Here is a 21678-nt window from a genome sequence, read left to right as displayed (position 1 = left end):
TGGTAAATTGGACTTTATCCTATAGGCAGTAGTTAGCCTTTGAAGGCTCTTTTAACTGGAAACATGAGTCGTGGAAGCAATGTTTGATGACTATTGATCTGGCTTTGGAATGTTGAGCAGGTGGGAGGCAAGAGGAGGGAGGGAAACTCGGGGGCTGATAGGAGAGCCCCCCATGGCCTGGGCTAGGGCGGTGGGAATGGAAGCGAAGAAAACACTAATGAAAGAATCAAATGGTAATCATCTCCTAGTGTTTATCCCTCCTGCCCCTCAGATTCACTGGCCTTGGCACCCTTTTTTTGCTTCTTTGTGGTCCCAGACTATGAGTAACTATCTTTTGGACTTTGGGCAGGTTACCTCATCTTTCTGGGCCTCAGATTCCTCATCTATAAAAGGAGGGAGCTAAAACCAAGTTTAATTTTTCAGCCAGCCACCACCACTGACATTCACTCATGGATTCACTAAATATTTGTCCTGTCCCTACTCTGTCCCAGGTGGTATATTAGACTAGTAAATACACGAGGGGTTCTGACAGAAGTCTACTTTTAATAGGTCATTGACCCCCTTCTGGCCGGGAAGTTTGCCACGCAGCAGTTACTGATAGTGACTTGTAGTGGAAACTTATGCATGCCTCTTAACTTCTTTGGGAGGTGAGTCACTCATTTATAACTAGAATACCCTCAAAGTCCTTCTTGTTATTCTAATACTTTATAATTCATTTAGTATTAAGGAAAAGGGAGAAGTCACAATTGAGGCTCGAAGCATGGATGAAAAAGACAATGTCAGTTGATCCATTGACTGAAAAAGGTAAATTTTTAAAACCTGTTTTGAATCAAACTCTGATTTCAGTTGTGCATATGTGCGTTACAAATATACAGACTTCTTCCATTTCACAGAGGAGAAATCAGTGTTTTGGTTCTCTCCCATTTGGATCTCAGTACACTGACATCTCAGTTGGAATATCCTTTGTTCATTGTTATTTTGGGTTCCCATTCCCTTCTACCGTCTGGAAAATATTACTCCATCAATATATATTTAATTATATTTAATAATATAGTTAATCTTTAATATATATTTAATTCTTTACTGGATTTTATTCTTCAGAATTTAAACGTGCTCATATCTGTGATATCTTTATTTAAAAAAAAATTTTTTTTTAAGATTTATTTATTTATATATTTATACAAGCACTGGGCACAATCAGAAGCACGGGAGAGTGAGAGAGTTCACCAGACCCAGAGCGGGGAACAGAACAGGCAGACTGATGAAGTACACTGCTGAGGGGAGCAGCGGGCAGCAGGGGAGGTCTGCGCGCCATGTGGGACCCTCCTCCGGTGGCCGGGGAGCAGCCGGGGATCGAACCAGTGCTGCAGAGGCTGCGGGCAGCTTTGCAACCCACCGCTCAGCCGCTGTGCCACTGGGGAGGCCCTAAAAAAATATTTTTTAAGGCCTAGCTTTTTATGTATTCCCTATCTTCTCTTGACAGCTAAGAGTATAGAAAGAATTCATCATATCCCTGCCTTCTATTCATTTCTCAACCTGTTGGAATCTAATTTATTCCCACTACTTCACTAATTACTGCTATTTCCAAGGTTAACAAAAGATCTGACTGTAAACTCAATAGACATTTTTCAGCCCTGAGATGTTGATATTTCTGCAGTATTTGAAATGCTTATCATTTCCTCTTGAAATTTTTCACTCTGACTCCCAACAATCCAGGACCTAATCATGTTCCTCTCTCTCTGTGACCTTCTGGATCCTTCTTAAACTCATCTTTGCAGATCATCTTCAGAATATATCCCCTTCCCTCTCCTTCCTAGCCCGCCTCTTTCCTCCCCTCCCCTCCTCTCAGCAGTTTTCTGCAAGAGTTTACCCACTATTGTGTAATGAAAAGAGCTTGGGCTTTAGATTTAAAAAGACCTTGGTTCAAATCCCAGCTTTTCCATTTATTACCTTTGTTAATTTTGGACTAGGCACTTAACCTTTCTCAGGCTACTTCTTCATTTATAAAATATAATCGTTATCTTGTAAAATGACAAACATGTACAAGTGCCTAGTCTTATGCCTCTTACAAAGTATATATAATGGCAAATATTAACCCCTTTCCCTGAGTTTAACTATTACCAGTCTCTTTAGACTGTCTCCCAAGCAACAAAGCCTTATTTCTGGATGGATAATATTTCTATTGGATAAAAATTCGAGTCTGTCTTATACATACAACACATGTCGATGGAGATTATTTTAAATTCGAGTGGCTTCTATGGATCAGCCACCCTATTAGGTGCTGGAGATAAAAATGATAAATATGTAGAGAAGTACAAGAAAACTCATAGAAGGTCAAGAAGGAATTCAAATTATATTAAAATGTTTGAGGCACTGGAAAATATTGTTTCATCTCCACCCTAATGTGAGGGCAAGAATGAACAAGTCAGAAGGATAAAGATCTCTCTATTTATTCATTTAACCATTTAGTGATTCACAGTGTCCCCATATCAGCTAAAATCTTATAAGAGAATCAATTTTTCAATATCCTCTTCAAATGTCTCTCTATTTAATGTTATCTTCTCTTTTTATTTTAAAGATTTATTTTATTTATACAAGAACAGGGGTATAGGCCAGAGTTGTGGGAGGTGAGAGGATTCACCAGAGACAGAGTGGGGAACAGAACAGGCAGATTGACTGAAATACACTGCTGAGGGGAGCAGTGAGCGAGACAAGAGAGGTCTGCTGTGCCATGTGGGTTTCTCCCTGGACAGCCAGGATCGAATCCACACTGCAGAGGCTGCGGACAGCTTCACAGTGCGGTGCTCAACCGCCTGTGCTACCAGGGAGGCCCTAATGTTATCTTCTAATGAACATTTTCCACTGAGTATATTCTGCATCAGAGTTAATCTTGGGATTAAAAAAAACAATGACAACAACCAAAAACCTAACTAAGCTTCTGTTCTTCCATTCTTTTTATTCTTCCTTTCATACCCCAACTCACATTTTCTGTTTTTCCCTTCTGTGTTTTTTGTCTTTCTTTTTCACATTAGCTTTTCTCTCTATATCCTGAGTTGTTTCTTAATTTAGAAGCAAATCTATCTTACTACATTTATTCTATAGTCACCAGAATAATGATTGGGCCCCTCTTAGTAGCTACAAAGTTATAATTACTCAGTTATAGGGAAAGAGGAAAACTTTGAACAATTCACATAATGATTAAATTATAATCTAAAAGATTTAATTCAACTTTCATACACTAAACTTTCAGGTATTAGCTCAGATCTGGCAACAAGTACAAATATATAATTTTTTTATTACTATAAAAGGTACTATAATAATGTAACTTAAAAATGAATATTCACATGTATACATGTAAATGAACATTGTTCTTCAAAGTAGCATTTTGTGAAGTTATACCATTATTCCAAATATGTTGTTCAAAACACTTTCAGAATCATTTTGAAATTGTAGATCCTATCTCATCCTTAGAATTATAGACTGGATGTTTATTTTCCCCCCAAAATTCATATGCTGAACCTCTAACCCCACCCTCCCATGTGATGGTATTTGGAGATGACAGGTTGGGAGGTAACTAGGGTTAGATGAGATTATGAGGGGACAGGTCCTGGTCTAATAGCATTAATGCTCTTAGAAGAGGAGACAGTGGAGAATTTCTATCTCTCCCCTTGCCCCCACAAAGTAGAGGTCATGAGAGCATAGAGCCAAGAGAAGAGACCACAAAATAAAACATCCCTGCCAGCACCTTGCTTTTAGAGTTGCCAACCCTCCAGAACTATGAGAATAAATTTCTGTTGTTTAATCCACCTAGTCTGTTATATCTGATTATGGCAGCCACCCTAAAGATGCCTCTAACAGGGAAGTTATTTAGGGATTGCAGTCAAAATTAAAAATGAAATATGTCTGTAAGTGCTGACACTAATTTTTTGTGTGTGTTACTCATGGAGTATCTCTAAAACAAATCTCAAAAGAGGAGCATCAAAACTCTGTTGCTTTATTGTTGACATTACTATAGTTTACCACAATGGCACTGATGAAAAAAATTTGCTTGGCTATATATATTTGTTTTAAAATAGGTCACCATATATTTAAGCCTACTAGAATAAATATTAATGACAATTTAATTCCATAAGTAAGGCAAAGAACAAGTTAGCACATTTTATTTTTTGTGTACTCACTGTTTTAATACATAGGTGATATATTTTGCTTATTCCTTCAACAACTTTTGGGTGCTGACACAAGTCAGATATATATAAGTTGCAATGGATACAAGTCCAAGAACAAATACTCTCTTTAAAGGAATTCATTGACATGAATATAGAATCTTAAAGTATTAGGTAATCCAAGACTAAATGAAAATATACATTTCTAAGAAGAGAAACATGATTTAATGAAATGTCACACAATTATAGCATTTTTTAAAGAAATGACTATGGAAATTCTGGAAAATATTTGTTCATGGCCAGACAACATATGACTGAAAAAATAAACATTTTAGATATTTATCAAATCTAACAATTTATAATTTTAACTATTGTATCCATCAATGTGATGAATAGTCCAAATTGGTTATCAAATCCTCTTCTAAATTAACTTCTTCAAAAATGGTAAGTTTTAAACCTTCAAAATTCATATATTTCTTAAATTGACATTTTCTTCACAATAATCAAAACATTTAACCTCAAAATTATTAGCCCACATAAGAAGAAAATTTTACTTGCAACAAGTTATATTTCTTGAGCTTTTCTATAAAAACTCTTCAAGGAATGAATAGGATCTTCTCATTTATTTAGGTTGGCTTAGTATTGTCAGTAAGGCGACCAATCATTTTGTAGATTCTGTCATTTTATTAGTAGGTAGTGCTCATGAACAGGCAACCGATTGTCTGTGAGTCCACCTAGAGGGATCTGTGATATAAATTTAAAAATTGTATTAAACAATATTACATTTAATCTTGAATACAGCTGCACATGAATAGTCATGAATGGGGAGTGGGAGGAAATGAAGTACATGGAATCTATATTTTAGCAATAACATTTGGAAATGTTGCCAATTTTAAACATGACGTTTTCAGGTAATTAAATCCTTCCTTAATTCATTGACAACCGAGTTTTAAAAATTAGACTTTTCATTTTATTGCTTCCTGAATATTTTCTTATTCTTTGCAATGCCTCCTGGAAAAGGTAAGTGAAAAGTCTGGGGGTAGGGAGGGTCGGGAGGCGTAGTGGGGACAAAAGCAAGAGGAATGACAAGAGTCAGGGAATCTATGTGATTGACATTTACTTTATATTATTTCCATTGTTTATCATTTTGTATTAAGATAATTACATATTAACATGTCCTAAAATACTATAATATATATATAACATTTGTTGATGAATTTTGTCATTTAATCCTTATTTCTAGTTAACCTTTTTAATGAGCACCAATTCATTTTCAGATAGGCTCCATTTTATTGTTGTCCATATAAACATAGCAATATAAAATATAATTGTATTTGCACATTTCATACATTTCAAAGAACAATAAACCACTTGTTTAATCATAAGGGAAAGCAAGTTCATTGAAGGTTCTGGCTTCACTGCGTCAAGCAGTTTACAAATCCGATCTGTACGCTCTGTGCTTTTTTACTTGATTACATTTTTTTTAAGATTTATTTATTTATTTATACAAGCACTGGGTACAGTCAGAAGTGGGAGGGTGAGAGAATTCACCAGAGACAGAGTGGGGAATAGAACAGGCAGAAAGACAAAATACACTGCTGAGGGGAGCAGAGGGCGCAGCAGTAGAGATCTGCGCACCATGTGGGACCCTCACCTGGTGGCCGGGGATCGAACCGGTGCTACAGAGGCTGTGGGCAGCTTTGCAACCCAGTGCTCAACTGCTGCGCCACCGGGGAGGCCCTACTTGATTACATTTTTAGTATTAGGGTTAGGAAGATACTTCATCAAGTTCTACACATGTTCTTTTCCAGATAAATTACATATGACTAAAGTAGCTTTAATATATGAAAGGATTAAAAGTTAGGAAAATGCTTACTAACACAGAGTAAGTATATATTACTCCATCTGCTGTAGAACAGAAATCAAGGCTAAATGAAGCTATTTCTGAAAATACTTGGATAATTATCAGAATAGCTACATCTGTATTTACAAAACTGGGCTTAATAGTTCCTTGACAGTGTTTTTCTCCAGTCATAATGACGAACTATAGTTTCAAATCCACACATCAGGATAAGCTTTGAAACCTTAAAATCTGTTAACTACTCAACCACTCAAATATGTTTCACTTCAACTTTGCTCACTTTACAAATCCTGACACAATAAAAGAAATGGTACTTTTTGTTCAAGGCAAACAAGGTCCTTGAAAATGAAGCAATCAAATTCCAAAAAGGGAATAAACAATTTTTAGTGTTTCAAGATAGATATAACTGGTTACTCTATTACATGTATTTATAATTCTCCTATTAGAGTCAATAATGGGAAAATGAGAACAAGCCGAGAGAGACAAAAATAAATGGTCAGTTTCAGGGTAGCCATGTAATACTCCAAAGTGTAAATATGGGCTTCTACAAAATTCAGTGCATATGAATGCAGGTAACACAATGAGGCTGACTTTTGGTAAAACCCAAATGAAGGCCATATATATAAGACTGATTTTTGAGATCCAAACACCTAGGGCTCCCATCACCACCCACTTTAAACAGATTAGCTTCACTTTAAAAAAATCTATTCCATATAATAGGATTGTGTATAAGATTTCGTTCTTAAACCTCTGACCAAAATGGAAAAAAACTTACTTACCCGATCTGTTTTTAGTGACTTTGATAAAATCATCCTCGTCCTCATCACAGCTATCGCAATTTAATTGCTGGAGGACTGTTTCTGACTGGCATTCAACTTGACCTCCATCTTTCTGTTTGTCAAAGCTTCGAAGTGCAACAAGACGATGGTGTATGGCTGCATACAGATATCTTGTATCTTTGGCACTGGCCTGATGAGAAAAATTGTTAAGAAAAAGAACTTTATAATAGCCACGTTTTATAGATTTGTAGTATCTCATAAATCTAGAATGTAGATAACCCTGAAAACTGAAGGATGAAAGTCAATTCATCTCGAAGGAAATAAAATCCGAAAGTGAAAAATCTTATAAGAGAGCCCCATTTGTGCATTTTACACTGGAAAAAAAGAAATTCGGTGATTTAAAATTTGGATTTAAGTTTAAGCTCAACCTTCCTCCACCATATTTTGCACTGTACAAGATTAGAGGATTAGGGTAGGGGAGACCTCTCTATCTTTTAAAGGAAATTGGAAGGAAAGTAAGGCTTTGCCAGCACTGTGGAAAATAAAACTCACTGGAGCCATCTTGCTGGGGCACATATACATGTCAGAAGTCCCTGCTCCCCATACTTCCCGTACTCTGCTACTATTATGGTTGCTTTTAATATAAAAAATGATAGCAACAATAACACTGGTGTAACATTTACATTATTCTATTTTTATATAGTCCTTACAATAGAGCTATGAGTTAATTTTTTTTCTACTTATTTTAGCAAAAGTATATAGCACAGGTATCCCTCTTCCGCTTGCACAAGAGGAAATGAAGGCTCAGAAAAGCACAATGACTTCACCTAGCTGGCTGGCAATTGGCTAGGACCTGAACTCCAGGCTTCTGTCATCCAAGTCAGTGCTCTTGAAGGTAACATTATAGTTGTTTACATTATACTTTTGTATCTTCTTTACAACTTCAAAGAAAATCTGGGAAAACTTCTCCATGCTAGACCTTCAGAGAGCTATTGAACATTTCTGAAACTAAAAACTGAAGGTTCAACTAACTACATAACTGTGGGGGAAGAAAATTAAATGATGTATTTTCATTTGCATGTTTTTTTTTTTTCATTTGAGGATTTTTTTTTTTTTTGTAGTAATGTTTTAGAACACTATATGATTTAGGGGAATTGCTTCACACCTCAGGCGCATGTCACCACACCACACCCAACATCAAAGCATCCATAATCCGGCGCCCCCCCCAACTTTGATTCCACTCCATTTCCCCCCTCCCTCTAGTAGTCTCATTCTGCAGTCATATTTCTAGGCTTTGTTTTGGTTTAGTTTTGTCTCTTCCTTTGTTTTACAGTTTCTCTATATTCCATAGATGACTGAAACATATATCGTTCCACATACGAGTGAAAGACAAAAATTGTCCAATGTTTGTCTTTCTCCTTCTGACTTCCTTCACTTAACATATTCCCCTCTAGTACCCATGTGCATGTTTTTAAGTTGCTTTAATTACTTTTGTGGGGAAAAACTAATTACAAATTAAACACTTTTGTTTCTTAGATTGTGTTAGATATTACAGAATAGCTGTTTAGTAAATATTTGTTGATTCTTGAAAATTTTTTTTTATATTTTGTGCAACGGTGTGATTTTATTTAGTGAGTTAATAAAAACTATTGAGAGTATTTGTAATTAAAATATAAATGCTATTGTGATGTCTTGGCTTTCTAACATTAAATTTTATTTTATTTATTTATTTTTAAATAATAAACTTTATTTTTATATTCCCCCATACATTTGCAACCCCCCCATTCTGACACCAATCCCTCCCCTCCTGCCCACCACCCCCCAAAAAGTGTCTCTGGTTCATAGTTTTTTGTCGATTTTGATTTTCACTTTCTTATAGTTATTCATTTTCCTGGTCCCTTATTTAAGTTTTCTAGATTCCTGCTATGAGTGAGACCATCCGGTATTTTTCTTTTTCTTTTTGGCTTATTTCGCTGAGCATGATCCCTTCCAGCGCCATCCATGTTGCTGCAAATTGCATCTAACATTAAATTTTAAATATACCTTTCATAAGTCACTGTATTTCCTTTTGCCAAATTCATTCCATTGTTTACATTCAAGAAATTCAGAATAAGAAGTTCAGAAAATAAAAGCATAATACTAGATTTTTGAATAAAAAATTCACAAAGTATTTAAAAATTATAATTCCTGGGAAGTACTATAAGTAAGTGCTGGTGTGGATGAAAATTGGTTCAGTCTTCTGAAGAGAGATTTTTCAAGACAAGTCAAAACCCTTTCCCAGGAAAATTAACACGTATGTACACAGAGAATTTCTTCCCCTCCTTTGTAGAATTTATAATGAAGCATAGTAAATTGCCTAAGTATCTAACAAGGTTGGATTAATGGAATAAAGTATAGTCCATAATGAAATAGAATTCTTTTCACCCATTAAAATAATTTTTGAAGAGTAAATTACTATTTAATGATATGAGAACACTTTTTCTTTGATAAACATAAAGGAGGTTACATGTGTGTATTTCATAACTAAGTATCAGTTCTTTTACCTTCTTATCAGCTTTATAAAGTCTATGATTATTATCTTCCTTTGGCAGATGAGTAAGATCAGGTTAAGGAAGACTAAATAACTTGCCTGTCATACTATATATAGTATGTACAGGGTATGTACAGCATTATCTATATGATGACATACATGTACACACTAAAATGTAAAACCAGTACAGACTATCTCTGCAAGTGGAATTTTGGGTGATTTTTTATTATAGGTTGTTTTGTGTATTCTTTTTAATACCCTATAATTTTAAGAAGTCATCATGGATCAGTTATTGAGTAGCAGAACCTAATCCCAGTAAACAGTCTCAGCCTCAGTCTCAATGTCTGCTTTACCCACAGAAATCTGAGGGAGGAGGAGGGGTCTTGGTTGGCTGAGTCTCAAGAATTATCTCACTACCTAGTGAACAGGGTTTGGGCATCATCTCATTCTACCTACTTAATATTCAACATCACTTACACCTAACAGGCAATTACTGGTAGTTAATAAAACCTTTGGCTTTTCATCAATGGGCACTTGCCAATTTTTTTTCCATTACTTTATAGGAGTTCATTTACTTGTACGGCCACCTTCTGCCAGAATCATTTCGGTACTTGGCTTTCTCCTGTCTTGTGGGTCTCAGCCCTTAGGGGAAACCCAGGACTTACTCTTACGGCATTATTCTTGCCAGCTCTTTCTCTTGTGCCTGGATCTTGGATTTGAGGTCAAGGATTCCTGCTGCCGGGAACAGCTGAGGCTGTGTGCTCCTATTCTGTTACCTTGGAGACTGACTCATGTCCAGAATTGGAATTTACCATTGGATGGATTACTTTAACTTGCTAGCTCTGTATTTTTCCATTTTGCACTGGTTCCTTTCCAGTGATCTCAAAGTCTTCTCAAGTTCAGCACACAGTATAAGCATCAGTTTGTGCATTCTGTAGGCCCCTCGGAGCCAATCCTGACAATAGACTCTTTAGCAACTTAATAAGATTATTGACATAATTTCAATAGCAAAGAAAAATGTAGAGGTGTGACGTTATCTATGAATGCAACATCTTGGGGAGAGTGCCAATGATTACTATAGATTTTGGTGTTAAGCTCTAAATTGCATGTAAAATTCAGGGCTTATTTTAGACTATGAACAATCATAATGAATGACACTTTGCCAGTGGTTCAGGTTATTATAATAAAATGCAAAAAAAAAAAGCCCAATAAGTTAGCAATTTCAGAGATCTATAAATATATTAAGGTCATCCTCTGCCACTGAAATTTATCACTTACCTGAATTAAAAACACTTTGATGATACAGTCTTCTAAATCAGTAGCTGTTATTCGTAAATTTTTATGGTTTGCTCTTTGAATCTCCATTTGAGCCCAGAGTTTGCTATTTAGAATCAGCCTCAGACTGCCTTGATTGCGCATAACTAAAACAGGAAGGTCAAGACATCAGACTACAGAACAGCATTCCTTAGCCTTCAAGGGGAATTTCCCATGTGTGAAAGCAAAGCAAATCTCGTAGCTGTTTGTCAGACCACATTTTCACTATTAAGTTATCATTTGATGAGGTTAAAATTTTGTTTTCAAGTTGGGCTTTATTATTCAAGAGGACATTTTTTGGCTGACATGCCAGATTGCATTTTTTGCTATAACATTTTAAATAAAGTTTAAAAATTTTCAAACTTCTTTGAGGACCTAGGAATCTGAAGAATATTTATCGAATTTTTTTTTTACAATGTTAAACACTGAAATAAAAACCATAAGCATTCAAACAATAGATGTAAGTAAACCATGGTGTAGCTATTGAAGATAATCCCATTAACCTATTAAGAATACTGAAGAAATATATTTATCGATGAGGAAAGGTGATCATGGTATACTATGGAAAAGAAACAAAAATCAGCCTATAAAGCAATGTAAATACCATGAACTACAAATTATACTGTAAGTGTGTACATTTATATCTTCAGAGAACAAAGCGTAAAAGAATATTCTGTTAACATAGGCTATGGTAGAAAGATAAGCCTATGAGTGATTTCAATTTATTTCTTTTTGTTGATCCATATATTTCTCTTTTATAATAAACATGTATTCCCTGTATAATAAAAAGAAAAGTTGTGAGTATTTTTTTGGGGGGGGCAGGTAATAGAAGGAGAGGAATTAAAGCAGTAGAAAACAACTATTTGCAAGCCCCTGTCTTGGGAATAAGAGTAGTTAGTTAGGTTATTTAGAAACCTGTTTGCCAGCTGCAGAACTAAAGACACTCTTCCTATTCTCTTAGTCTGAATTCTCTATTCCTTACCTGTTTCTTTGGCTTGATATCTAAAACTCAACAAACACCCATATACCTGGGTCCAACTTTCTACCTGTGGTCACCCCTAAGCTTTGAATGCCCAGTATTGATCCATCCTTCCTTCTCAGATCTCTGCCTGTGTTCACTTCCAGTTTAGGCCTCTGAACAATGCCCAGTGTGTGTCTTTGGACATCTAAACCTTCCTGGGTCTCTCAGTTTCACTAACTCCAGATTTCTAACCATAACTCTGCCTGCAGGAATTAATAATTTCACATCTTTTTCTCCTTGAAAACTGAACTTTCATCCTAACCTACACACCAAATATTATCTTTTAGGAAAAACTATTTTCACTTGAAAAATAATTTGCTTCATATACTTTCAAATAATAGGAATCCTTATTCATAATTTTTTAAAATAACAATAAGAGTACTATTTAGGGGTGTGCTGGGATCTGCATTATCACTTCATTCATACACTCACTCAGTAAGTCACAGACTACTCTTATCCCATTTAAATTAATGCATCTGGGACAGAGATTAAGTAACTTGTCCAAAGTCACCAGTTAGTGATGCAGCCATAACTGTGACATCTGACAGCAGAGTCTGCTGTAAACAGGAAGCCCCTATAGTACATCAGAAACAATGTTGTGCTTAGTAGTTTGGTTTATTGACATATTTCATAACACATCTCCAGAAAATGATAGGATCCATATTGGAAATTTTACCCTAAGAAATAGTGGCTTCCTTTACAAAATGATTACTTACTTAGTCTTGACTGGAATGTCCCACAGTCAGTGCTTGCTGTGTCATTCAGCCTCAAAGCTCCTCTGCCCCTTTCAATCCAGGACTGTGTTGTTTTGTTGAATATAAAAAGCTTGCAATTGATCTAAAGGACAATTTTTAAAATGTCAAATATATACAAATTTTTTTTCAAAGTAAATTCTTTCCGATGCTCTAACACTTTTGTCTGATTTACTAGAATAATCTTTGTTTATGATTTAGAAACCAAATTGTAACATTTATTTAACTTTAAAAAAAAGATTTATTTATTTATGCATACAAGAACTAGGGTACAGGCCAGAGGTGTGGGTGGTGAGAGGATTCACCAGAGAGAGTGGAGAGCAGAACAGGCAGACTGACTGAAATACACTGCTGAGGGGAGCAGTGGGTGAGGCAAGAGAGGTCTGCTGCATCTATTTAACTTTTAAAAACATAGAAATCTTGAATAGTTCAAACATAAAAAAGGAAAACATGTTCACTGTAAAAAGTGTCCTCCCAAGTTTCCCTCTGCTAATTTCTGCCAAATGTACAGGTAACTGTTGTTAATATTTTATCATTCCAGGGAGATTTGTATGTATGTATGTATGTATATACATATATGTAAATATATATGTGTTCCCATTTTATAATTATGGCAAAGTACTATGGTAAAATATCACAATACTTTCTTTCTGTAGCCTTTTTTTTTTTTAGTTTAATTTTTTAAAGATTTATTTATTTATATAAGCACTGGGTACTGTCAGAAGTGCGGGAGGGTGAGAGAATTCACCAGAGCCAGAGCGAGGAGCAGAACAGGCAGACTGACGAAGTACACTGCTGAGGGGAGCAGCAGGTGGCAGGAGGGGTCTGCGTGCTATGTGGGACCCTCGCCAGGCAGCTGGGGATTGAACTGGTGCTGCAGAGGCTGCGGGCAGCTTTGCAACCCAGCGCTCAACCGCTGCGCCACTGGGGAGGCCCCTCTGTAGTCTTTTTTAAATCAAACTTAATGTTTGAGTTATTCATTTGAAAGAGAAGGAATCATGAAAATAATTTTTGTATGCTTAAAAATTCCAAAGAATATGGCTGAAAACTAGGATTCAATTCTTTAGAGTAACCTACTATAATACTGTCTAGTGGTTCTAAAATATTACTCTGTGAAAGAATCACCTAAATGATGTCAAAAGCATAGTAAGCCAGACTTTCACCCCTAGCAATTACAATAAATCTAGGGTTAATCTGATCTAAGAGGCACATATAAGTTTGAGACAAAGTATGGAGGAAAAGGAGGCATGGAATGTTTGGGGGAAAGCAAATGTAGAAAGGCAAAGGGAAATCCATGCCTTTGCTGGAAATGATTAAGTTGTAATTACATTACATATGCCTAGATTGAGAAGTGAGTGAGTCAACATTTAAATCCTGTGTAGGATGCTATAAATTATATCTGTGAAATTCTTGATTTAAGTGAAGTTCAAAACTTAATTTAATGAACTTTGCAAGGAGAACAACATTGTTTTTATTATCTTGAACTGAAATCAATTCATTTTATCAGTGTTTGGGAATCTTCAGTGTATACAGAATTTCAAAAATCATATAATAACATTGAATAAAAAGTAGGCATGGAAAGTATAAAACAAAGGTCTTAATTTTTTTGTTTGTTTAAGAGTCCACGGCTATCTTCTTTTAGGGGACTAATGTGAATGGTTGTAGCACCAATAGCCCACTTTTTTGCAAATTATACACCAAATGTAAGAATACAACAAAACACTGGCTTAATCTTTGGACGTCTCTAACATTTTTACTTGAGCCTCTCAGCCTTCGTTAAAACTATGCTCCCTTCTTTTTTTTTAGAGATGTCCCTCCTGATGGTACTTTATACGAGGTATGTAAGTGCTACCTGGGAGAATGATGCAGGACATACACACCTGTAGCACATTATGTTCTGCCTCCTCCCCTGTTATAGCCTCAATTTTCTCCAGCAAGCATTTTGATGATGGTTTAGAAGAGAAAGCAGCAGCTGATTCAATTAAGGTTATATTTTTAATAGAGTCTGTTCCTAAGAGAAAATAGGAGGGAAAACACATAAAAAGCCACATTTTCTCTGCCATGAACGTTCTTTTTTTTTTGTCCCTACTATATATGTTAACTTAGCTTTTATGACAATGAATGTTCCTCCCAAATCAAGATATTTAAATTCAAATAAGTCTCTTTAATGATTCTTTGTATCATTAGTCGAAAATTTTTGAAAAGCTTACATATCATATAACCACATTTTTTTAATAAAGCCACATTCTTTAATCATTACCAAAAAAATAAATAAATAAACAGTTGCTGTTGTTGTAGTTTATAGATGTTAAACAAGTGACATGACATGGGAAATAAGGAAATAAACTAATTGAATCAAATGTTTTACAAATGAAAGAATTCTTACGTGAGTTTGGAGAGTCCATAGGAAATTTTAAAGTGAATTTGAATGGCTTTTCCTTGGTGTACACATCATTTTCGAGTTGAGGCTGGGTAAGTTTTTGCGTACCCTAGATGGAGGGCAAAGATGAATTACCTAATTTTATACCTAAATATTTGCAGTAAGTAAGCCAAAAGATACCTTTGTTCTGTTTCAACATGGCAAACAAACCCAACTGCTATGTTTTTGTTTCGGGCTCCAAACAACCTAATCAGGAAACTCCTTCCTATCTTTTGAGAACCTTGCTCTGTGCATCATCTAGTTATGGCCAGTTTGCTTCAGATGGGTCTATATCTGGGGACACTGGCAGAAATTCCAGGGGCCCCAAAGGAGTTTATGGTTGTTCAGTGCTCCCATGAAAGGGGGTACAATTATTGTCTCTGTTTTTAAGGTATTCAGTCTTCCTAGCAATTCACTCTATCTACTTCATTAAAGAAACAAAAAAATTAACTAGAGAACTTGCAGGCTATTTCAGAGGTCTGTATAGAAAGAATTCTGACTTTTCCTATAGGACAATTTTTGCTAATGATCATTTTTTTTGGGCTGCACATGTAGGGCTCAGCACAAGTGATGAAGTCAAGGCCTGCTTGCATAAAGACTGAGTAATTCCTCGGCTATGGAAGACACAGCTCTCCCTCTGGAGAACAGGGAGAATTAGAATACCATTCAGAATTTAGCTTTCTAGGTTTTCCTTATAATCTCAAGACACTTTTAAAAGATTTATTTATTTATGCATACAAGAGCTGGGGTGCAGGCCAGAGATGCGGGGGGTGAGAGGATTTGCCAGAGACAGAATGGGGAACAGAATAGGCAGATCGACTGAAATACACTGCTGAGGGGAGCAGAGGGGAGACAGGAAAGGGCTGCTGTGCCATGGGGATCAAACTCGTGCTGTGGGGACAGCACGGCAGTGCCGCGTCTTAACCCCTTGCATCACTAGGGAGGGCCTCTCAAGATATTTTTAGATTATTTAACTGGACATCAAGACATTTTGTTAAGCTTGATAGAGAAGGGTGTAATTCCTTCCATTTTTCAAAAATAGAAACTAAAACACAGAAAGTTTAATGATTTACTCTAAAAGCCTATGGTCAGCTAACAAAGAAGGAGGCATCCTGGCTCCCAAATCCCAAGGCCACAGAATTGATTACAGGATTAACTAGAGGACAAAAACAAGTTATTTTTATAGCTCCTGTTACCCTTAGGATTTTATTAATTAATAGCGATAATAACTCAGTTTTCTTTGTAAGCCAATTTTAAAGTGCGCGTAGAAATTGTATATAGACGTCTCTGCAAAGCAAATCCATAGTCCCAACTGTAGTTCATTTGTACAGTTATCTGTCTCCCTTACTAGATCATAACCACTTGCAGGCACAGAGTCACCTTTAGCTTTGCATAACACTTAACAAGTATTTTTCAATTCTGGTTGCACATTGGAAGCACTTGAGACCTGGACTCACCCACAGAAATTCTGATTCAATTGGTTTAGGGAGGTATCTAGTACAAGAAAGCCTTTAAAGGCTCCCCAGATGATTCTAATATATAGTCAAATTTGAGAGCAATGCCAGTGCTTTATATGTCTTAAGAACACAACATATGCTCATTAAACTGAGTCAAATGCTGAAGTGGAGCCAATGAGGTTTGGAAAATATTTAAATGCCTTTTTTAATGAAAACTGTCATTGAAAAATTATAGTAAAAGATTATTACCTGTTGAGTTGAACTAACTATTGCAGATAATTCTGGGATTTCCTTAGGTACCTTTGGTTTGACACAAGTCAAAGTATGGCTTAATGTTTCTTATTGGTAATAATGTTATAATTATACAATCCCTCCCCTCTGTGGGTTCCTATCCTTCTAACAACTGGAACTTGCTTTCCAGCACAATCATTCTAGTTAAAGACAGAAAATGTGCCTTTGAACCAGAGATTAAAAAGCATGTTCCAATTTAACATTGTTTTAATGAATTTGTCTTCAGAAATTTGAACTGACAACCCTTGAGAATAATAGAAACATTTGCCAAAAATCTTACCAAAACTCTTTCCACCATGTTTTCTCCAAATACGAAATCAGAACTACAGCTTTTAAAAGAATACTTATCTTCATTTGGTTGACATCTAAGGAAAACATAGAAGCATTTGCTACTTTAAATATATGGAAAAAGCCATGTGGTAAGGCCATGAATACATGTGATTTATAGATTTATGTAAAACACAAAGACATCTACAGATAACTTGTATTCATCAGAAGTCAATGAGATACAAAGGAAAAATTGAGAGATTGGTACTTGCAGGGATACATTCAAAATACAGCTATTATAGGACTAACCCAGACCTGTCCACACAGGTCTCATGCCCTGAACTGATTATTTGAAGTGGGATGTCTGCCTAGTTCTTATCTTTTGGCTTTTTCACCGCAGTCATTCCAATTTCTAATCTACACTCTCCTCTTACCCAAGTGATTAATGCTTTTAGCAATTGCAGGTCACCTGGGCAAATCCAAGGCAACCTCTCTTGTCAATTAAATGTGAGTATATATTTGTTTAGTTGGCTTTTTCTTCCCAGAGACTTCTTTTCAATGTTAAACATGTCTTTGCATGATGAGAAACTTGGAAGGCACCCAGCCCTCTCTCTGAGGACCTGAGGATGGGGTGCTCCAAGTTCCATGCCCCCAACCCCCCCAGGCACAGCACCTGCACAAACTCTCATCAAGTGAGTCTTTTTATGTCCTGAGCACTTTTAATCCTCTCTCAGATCAAACATCCATGCATCCATGGTGATTCTAGTAAATATTAACTTTTATTTTGTATATTTATATTATTTCTTTATTTTCTATCCAATTTATGTCAATAAACTATGAATAATGTCAAAAATAATTAAAAGAGGGAAAAAAGAATGTCAGAGAAAGGGAAGAGAAGGCTAATCTAGTAGCCAGATAATTAATGCCTAACTAAATAAAAGTTTATAGTTCTTTGAAACATTCTCGTCTACGCCAACAAGATAATCCAGTATTTAATGTGAGAACATCTAAATATCAGAGATGTAGTGAAAAGCAATTTAAAATTTGTATTCTTTATAAAATCTCATGTCAAGCAGAAATCATAGCAATTTATCAACACACTGTCAAAAAAATATTTTCTGTAAATTGTAATGATAAAAGAAAGCAAGAGGGAGGAGACAACACTTCTAGTTGCTTGTTATGAACTTACCCTACTGATGTAGCACCTAAAAAACTCTGGTTAGGAGAGAGCTGGACTGAAATTCTGGCACTTGGTAAATTTTCACTTAGAAAATAGGAATTCTCAGAAATCTGAAAGAAAATAAATCCATGAAAAAGGTCACTTTAAGTTGCTTTATTTCAGAAGTATCAGACAAGGAAACAATAGTTATATTTAAATATATTGGAAACCTACGATGTTTAAGTACTGTCCTAAGCATTTTATGGGCATTATCTCAAACATACGGTTCTATACACTTTGTACTTCTATTATCCACATTTTCCAGATGAGTAAACTGGTTTAAAAAGCTTAAATAACTTGGTCAGGCTTGTGCAAGGGCAACCAGGAACAGACTTGATATTTGAACCTGTTCTGACGCCAGTGACTATACACTTAGTCATAATATTCTGATATCCTACCTCCTCTTGTTTTTATCTTTTTCACCAAATGGAGAGTAATTCCTATTTCTAGATTAGAAAATCAGTCTTTCCAAACTATTTAATGCCTAGAGACACCTTAAGAGCTTCAGCATCAAAGCCACTTAGTATCAGAGGAAACTCCATTCATCTTCATGTGGAAACTTTTGACCCATAACTTAATCAATTAGTTATTCTATCTGATGTGCATACACACATGCACATAATCTGTATTGATGTAGAACAGAAAGAGCAAGCAATTTTAGAACTGGCAGGAACCCTAAAAATGAGCTGATCTAGTGTCTCCAATGTTTTGTTGACACTTCCTTCCCCACCCAGAGATTTGTAAAGATGTTGCAGGGAGTTTATATGACTCTAGAAAGATCTGTTTTCACTTTAATTTTCATATTGAACAATAAAAGTAATGTTGGGAATTTTGCCTTTATAACAGAATCTGTAAGCTGACAAGTATATATCAGGTCACCATGTGCCTGGTTGACAGACCTCAGGGCCTGCTCCTGCTCAGTCACTCAAGTGATTTCTCTCTGTCCTCACTCTTATGTAGCAAACAATGGTTTTTAATGTATTTCTTAATTTAGATGCAATAAGTGACCATTGATTAATGGCAGATCGAATAAAAAATTGTTCTAAAGTTGATATAAAGTTCGATAAAGAACGTAAAAATAGGTCTATAAAATTCACCTACAGGTAATGCTAAATCTGTAAATTACATTTAGCAAATTACATTTGCTAAATCTGTAAATTACATTTATTTTCTCAGAACTCTTACACAGTATCTTGCCTTTGGATTTTCAAAGGCCAGCATTAAACAGGGAAAATTCAATGATGGGCATATCCAATTAGGCTTTCTGCTAATTAGGAGTAAGTTCTACTCATACCCTTAGTAACTGATGCAAGAAGAAATGCTGGCAAACATAGTCTGAAGTTTTCTCTTATGCATTATCTTTTAGTAAGAAAATACAAAAATCATTTCATATTTAAAATATGCAATATTTAAAAAAATCATGACAAAGAAGAAATACTAATTTACTTTAGACATCATAGCATGGAATAATAATTTAATCTATAATCTATAGCACAAGTTGTTCCAAAGTCAAATGCGTTGTAATATTTTAGAAATTCATCAGCACATCATACTTTTTCTTACATATTTTAAAACAAATGAAACAACATTCATAATTTCTTAAGTAGATAAAAACACTAATGTAATATAGTGATGATTATTAGATTATATTTAATTGAAGACTTTTAATAATACACTGTTTGAAATTTAAAATGTTTTACTTAAAAATCATATCTTGGGCCTCCCTGGTGGTGCAAGGGGTTAAGTCTCAGCACTATGAGGCAATCTGCAATCACTATAGCACGAGTTCAATTCCTGGCCAGGGAGCTAACACACATGGTGCAGCAGACCTCCCCAGTCTCGCCCGCTGCTCCCCTTAGCAGTGTATTTCAGCCAATCCTCCTGTTCTGCTCCCTACTCTATCTCTGGTGAACCCTCTCACCCCCCCCCCCACTTCTGGCCTACACCACAGCTCTTATATACATAAATAAATAAATCTTTAAAAAATCATATCTTATGCCATATATCACAGCATGAATAATGAAATGACTTATATATTCATAGTTGTTCTCATGAAGTCATACCTTACAAAGAAAAATATTTGGAAATATGAAATACTGGCAATTGCCGACCAAGTTTGATCAGTTTATGTCACCGATAAAACAAAGAAGATTGGGCAGTTTGTCCAAGAATGCAAACATAGATAGTGACAGGGATAGGATTAGTATCAATCTGATTTTTTTCATTGAATTAATGAAATGACTATTCCTTTAACACTTTCATCTGACCCTGTCCTTACTGTCAGTGTGGAAAAATAAAACAAAACTAGATGACCTAAATCTCAATAATTTAGCAGGAAACAAATGACTGATGGAATAACTGTCAAATTCCAAACTACTGACCTTGTGTACTATTCCACTCCAGCGTCTGCTTCTGGAAGACACAGCTAGACCCATAATAACAGAATATTCCTAAACCCGTAAGGATGTGGCCTGAGAAAAGTGGATACCACCTTTGAAAGGCCCACAGTGAGTGATTCCCACTACAACAGCTGGAGTAAAGGATCTTATCTGTCTCCAGCGGCGGCATCCCATCCCCAGCTCTCCAATTACCCTACGCAGGCAGTTCCCTGCTCCTGTTATTCATCAAGATGGGTCTGGAGCTAAGTCGGGTGTGATCTAAACTGGCAGAGTCACACTAGGATGTCAAGCAGTTGGAAATGAAGGAAATTCCTGTGCTTTTTTTGACTTCGATCCCCCAGCCCAGGCTACCAAGAGGGGGCTAGGGAGGAAGAGAAAGGCACCATACCTAGTACAGGAATCTGTACATACACACCGAGCATGGTCTGCACGTACACACTACGTGACTAATGATCTGTTTTCTTTAAAGCTTAGATTCCTGCCCCAGTGATGCTGGAAGGAGTGCTGGACATTGACACCATCAGATGTACCAGGGTCAAGAGAACTGAGAAGCTGATAACATACTATGGGGGCTGGATGTGACGAGTACCAAGAGCAAGTGTGACAGGCTGTTCCGATAAACTGATTCAACTGTGACGGGCTGTTCTGATGGGCTGTTTGCTTATGACTATTTTGTTTAACTCATTAGAACAGGCCAGCTCAAGATGAGTTGGCAGGATGGTCTCTCCGTTCTCTCATATCAATGGCCATGAGAAAACAGTCTCTTCCGGGTGCTCTGCCCTGTCTTCTCTCAGATCAATTGGCCAGTGATCTGAAAAATGAAAGTGCTTATAGATTCAACTCCTGTCTCTGTTTATTGGCTTTTTAGTAATGACAGGCCTCCACGTATTCTCACAGTGAAACCCTTAACTGCACTAAGATCCCAAGGGTTTCCATGACCTGGGGGAACCCGTAGAACTTATGGTTTATACTCAGCATTCAAAAAAGATAAACACATGCAATTTGCAGCAACATGGATGGCGCTGGAAGGGATCATGCTCAGCGAAATAAGCCAGAAAGAAAAAGAAAAATACCGGATGGTCTCACTCATAGCAGGAATCTAGAAAACTTAAATAAGGGACCAGGAAAATGAATAACTATAAGAAAGTGAAAATCAAAATCAACAAAACACTATGAACCAGAGACACTTTTGGGGGGGGTGGGGGA

General features: G+C 36.1%; 1 protein-coding gene and 1 long non-coding RNA gene across 4 annotated transcripts in view; one reads left to right on the top strand and one right to left on the bottom strand.

Annotated features, from left to right (window-relative positions):
* Positions 1-177: 177 nt before the first annotated feature.
* Positions 178-21296, top strand: LOC119260610 (uncharacterized). The gene is made up of 4 exons (XR_005128763.2): positions 178-647; positions 721-804; positions 7553-7698; positions 20942-21296. It is a non-coding gene; the product is annotated as an uncharacterized LOC119260610 (long non-coding RNA).
* Positions 3373-21678, bottom strand: part of RANBP3L (RAN binding protein 3 like) — a 45132-nt gene continuing 26826 nt past the window's right edge. For 2 of the 3 annotated variants that reach the window (XM_037529587.2, XM_037529589.2), the window contains 8 exons: positions 18044-18144; positions 16868-16952; positions 14807-14909; positions 14301-14431; positions 12385-12505; positions 10612-10754; positions 6804-6993; positions 3373-4907 (listed from right to left, as the gene is read on the bottom strand). In XM_037529587.2, the coding sequence (XP_037385484.1) occupies positions 4864-4907; positions 6804-6993; positions 10612-10754; positions 12385-12505; positions 14301-14431; positions 14807-14909; positions 16868-16952; positions 18044-18144 (918 nt within the window). In that variant the 3' untranslated portion in view covers positions 3373-4863. Of the gene's footprint in view, positions 4908-6795; positions 6994-10611; positions 10755-12384; positions 12506-14300; positions 14432-14806; positions 14910-16867; positions 16953-18043; positions 18145-21678 lie in introns of those variants that run through there. The other variant, XM_054688250.1, reaches the window with a different exon arrangement.

This window comes from Talpa occidentalis, unplaced genomic scaffold, assembly GCF_014898055.3.
Source record: "Talpa occidentalis isolate TD23 unplaced genomic scaffold, MPIMG_talOcc4v2.1 talOcc4.6, whole genome shotgun sequence".
NCBI classification, from domain to species: domain Eukaryota; kingdom Metazoa; phylum Chordata; class Mammalia; order Eulipotyphla; family Talpidae; genus Talpa; species Talpa occidentalis.
The sequence above is the reverse complement of the archived record's forward strand: the minus strand, read 5'-3'. Positions and strand labels throughout refer to the sequence as shown.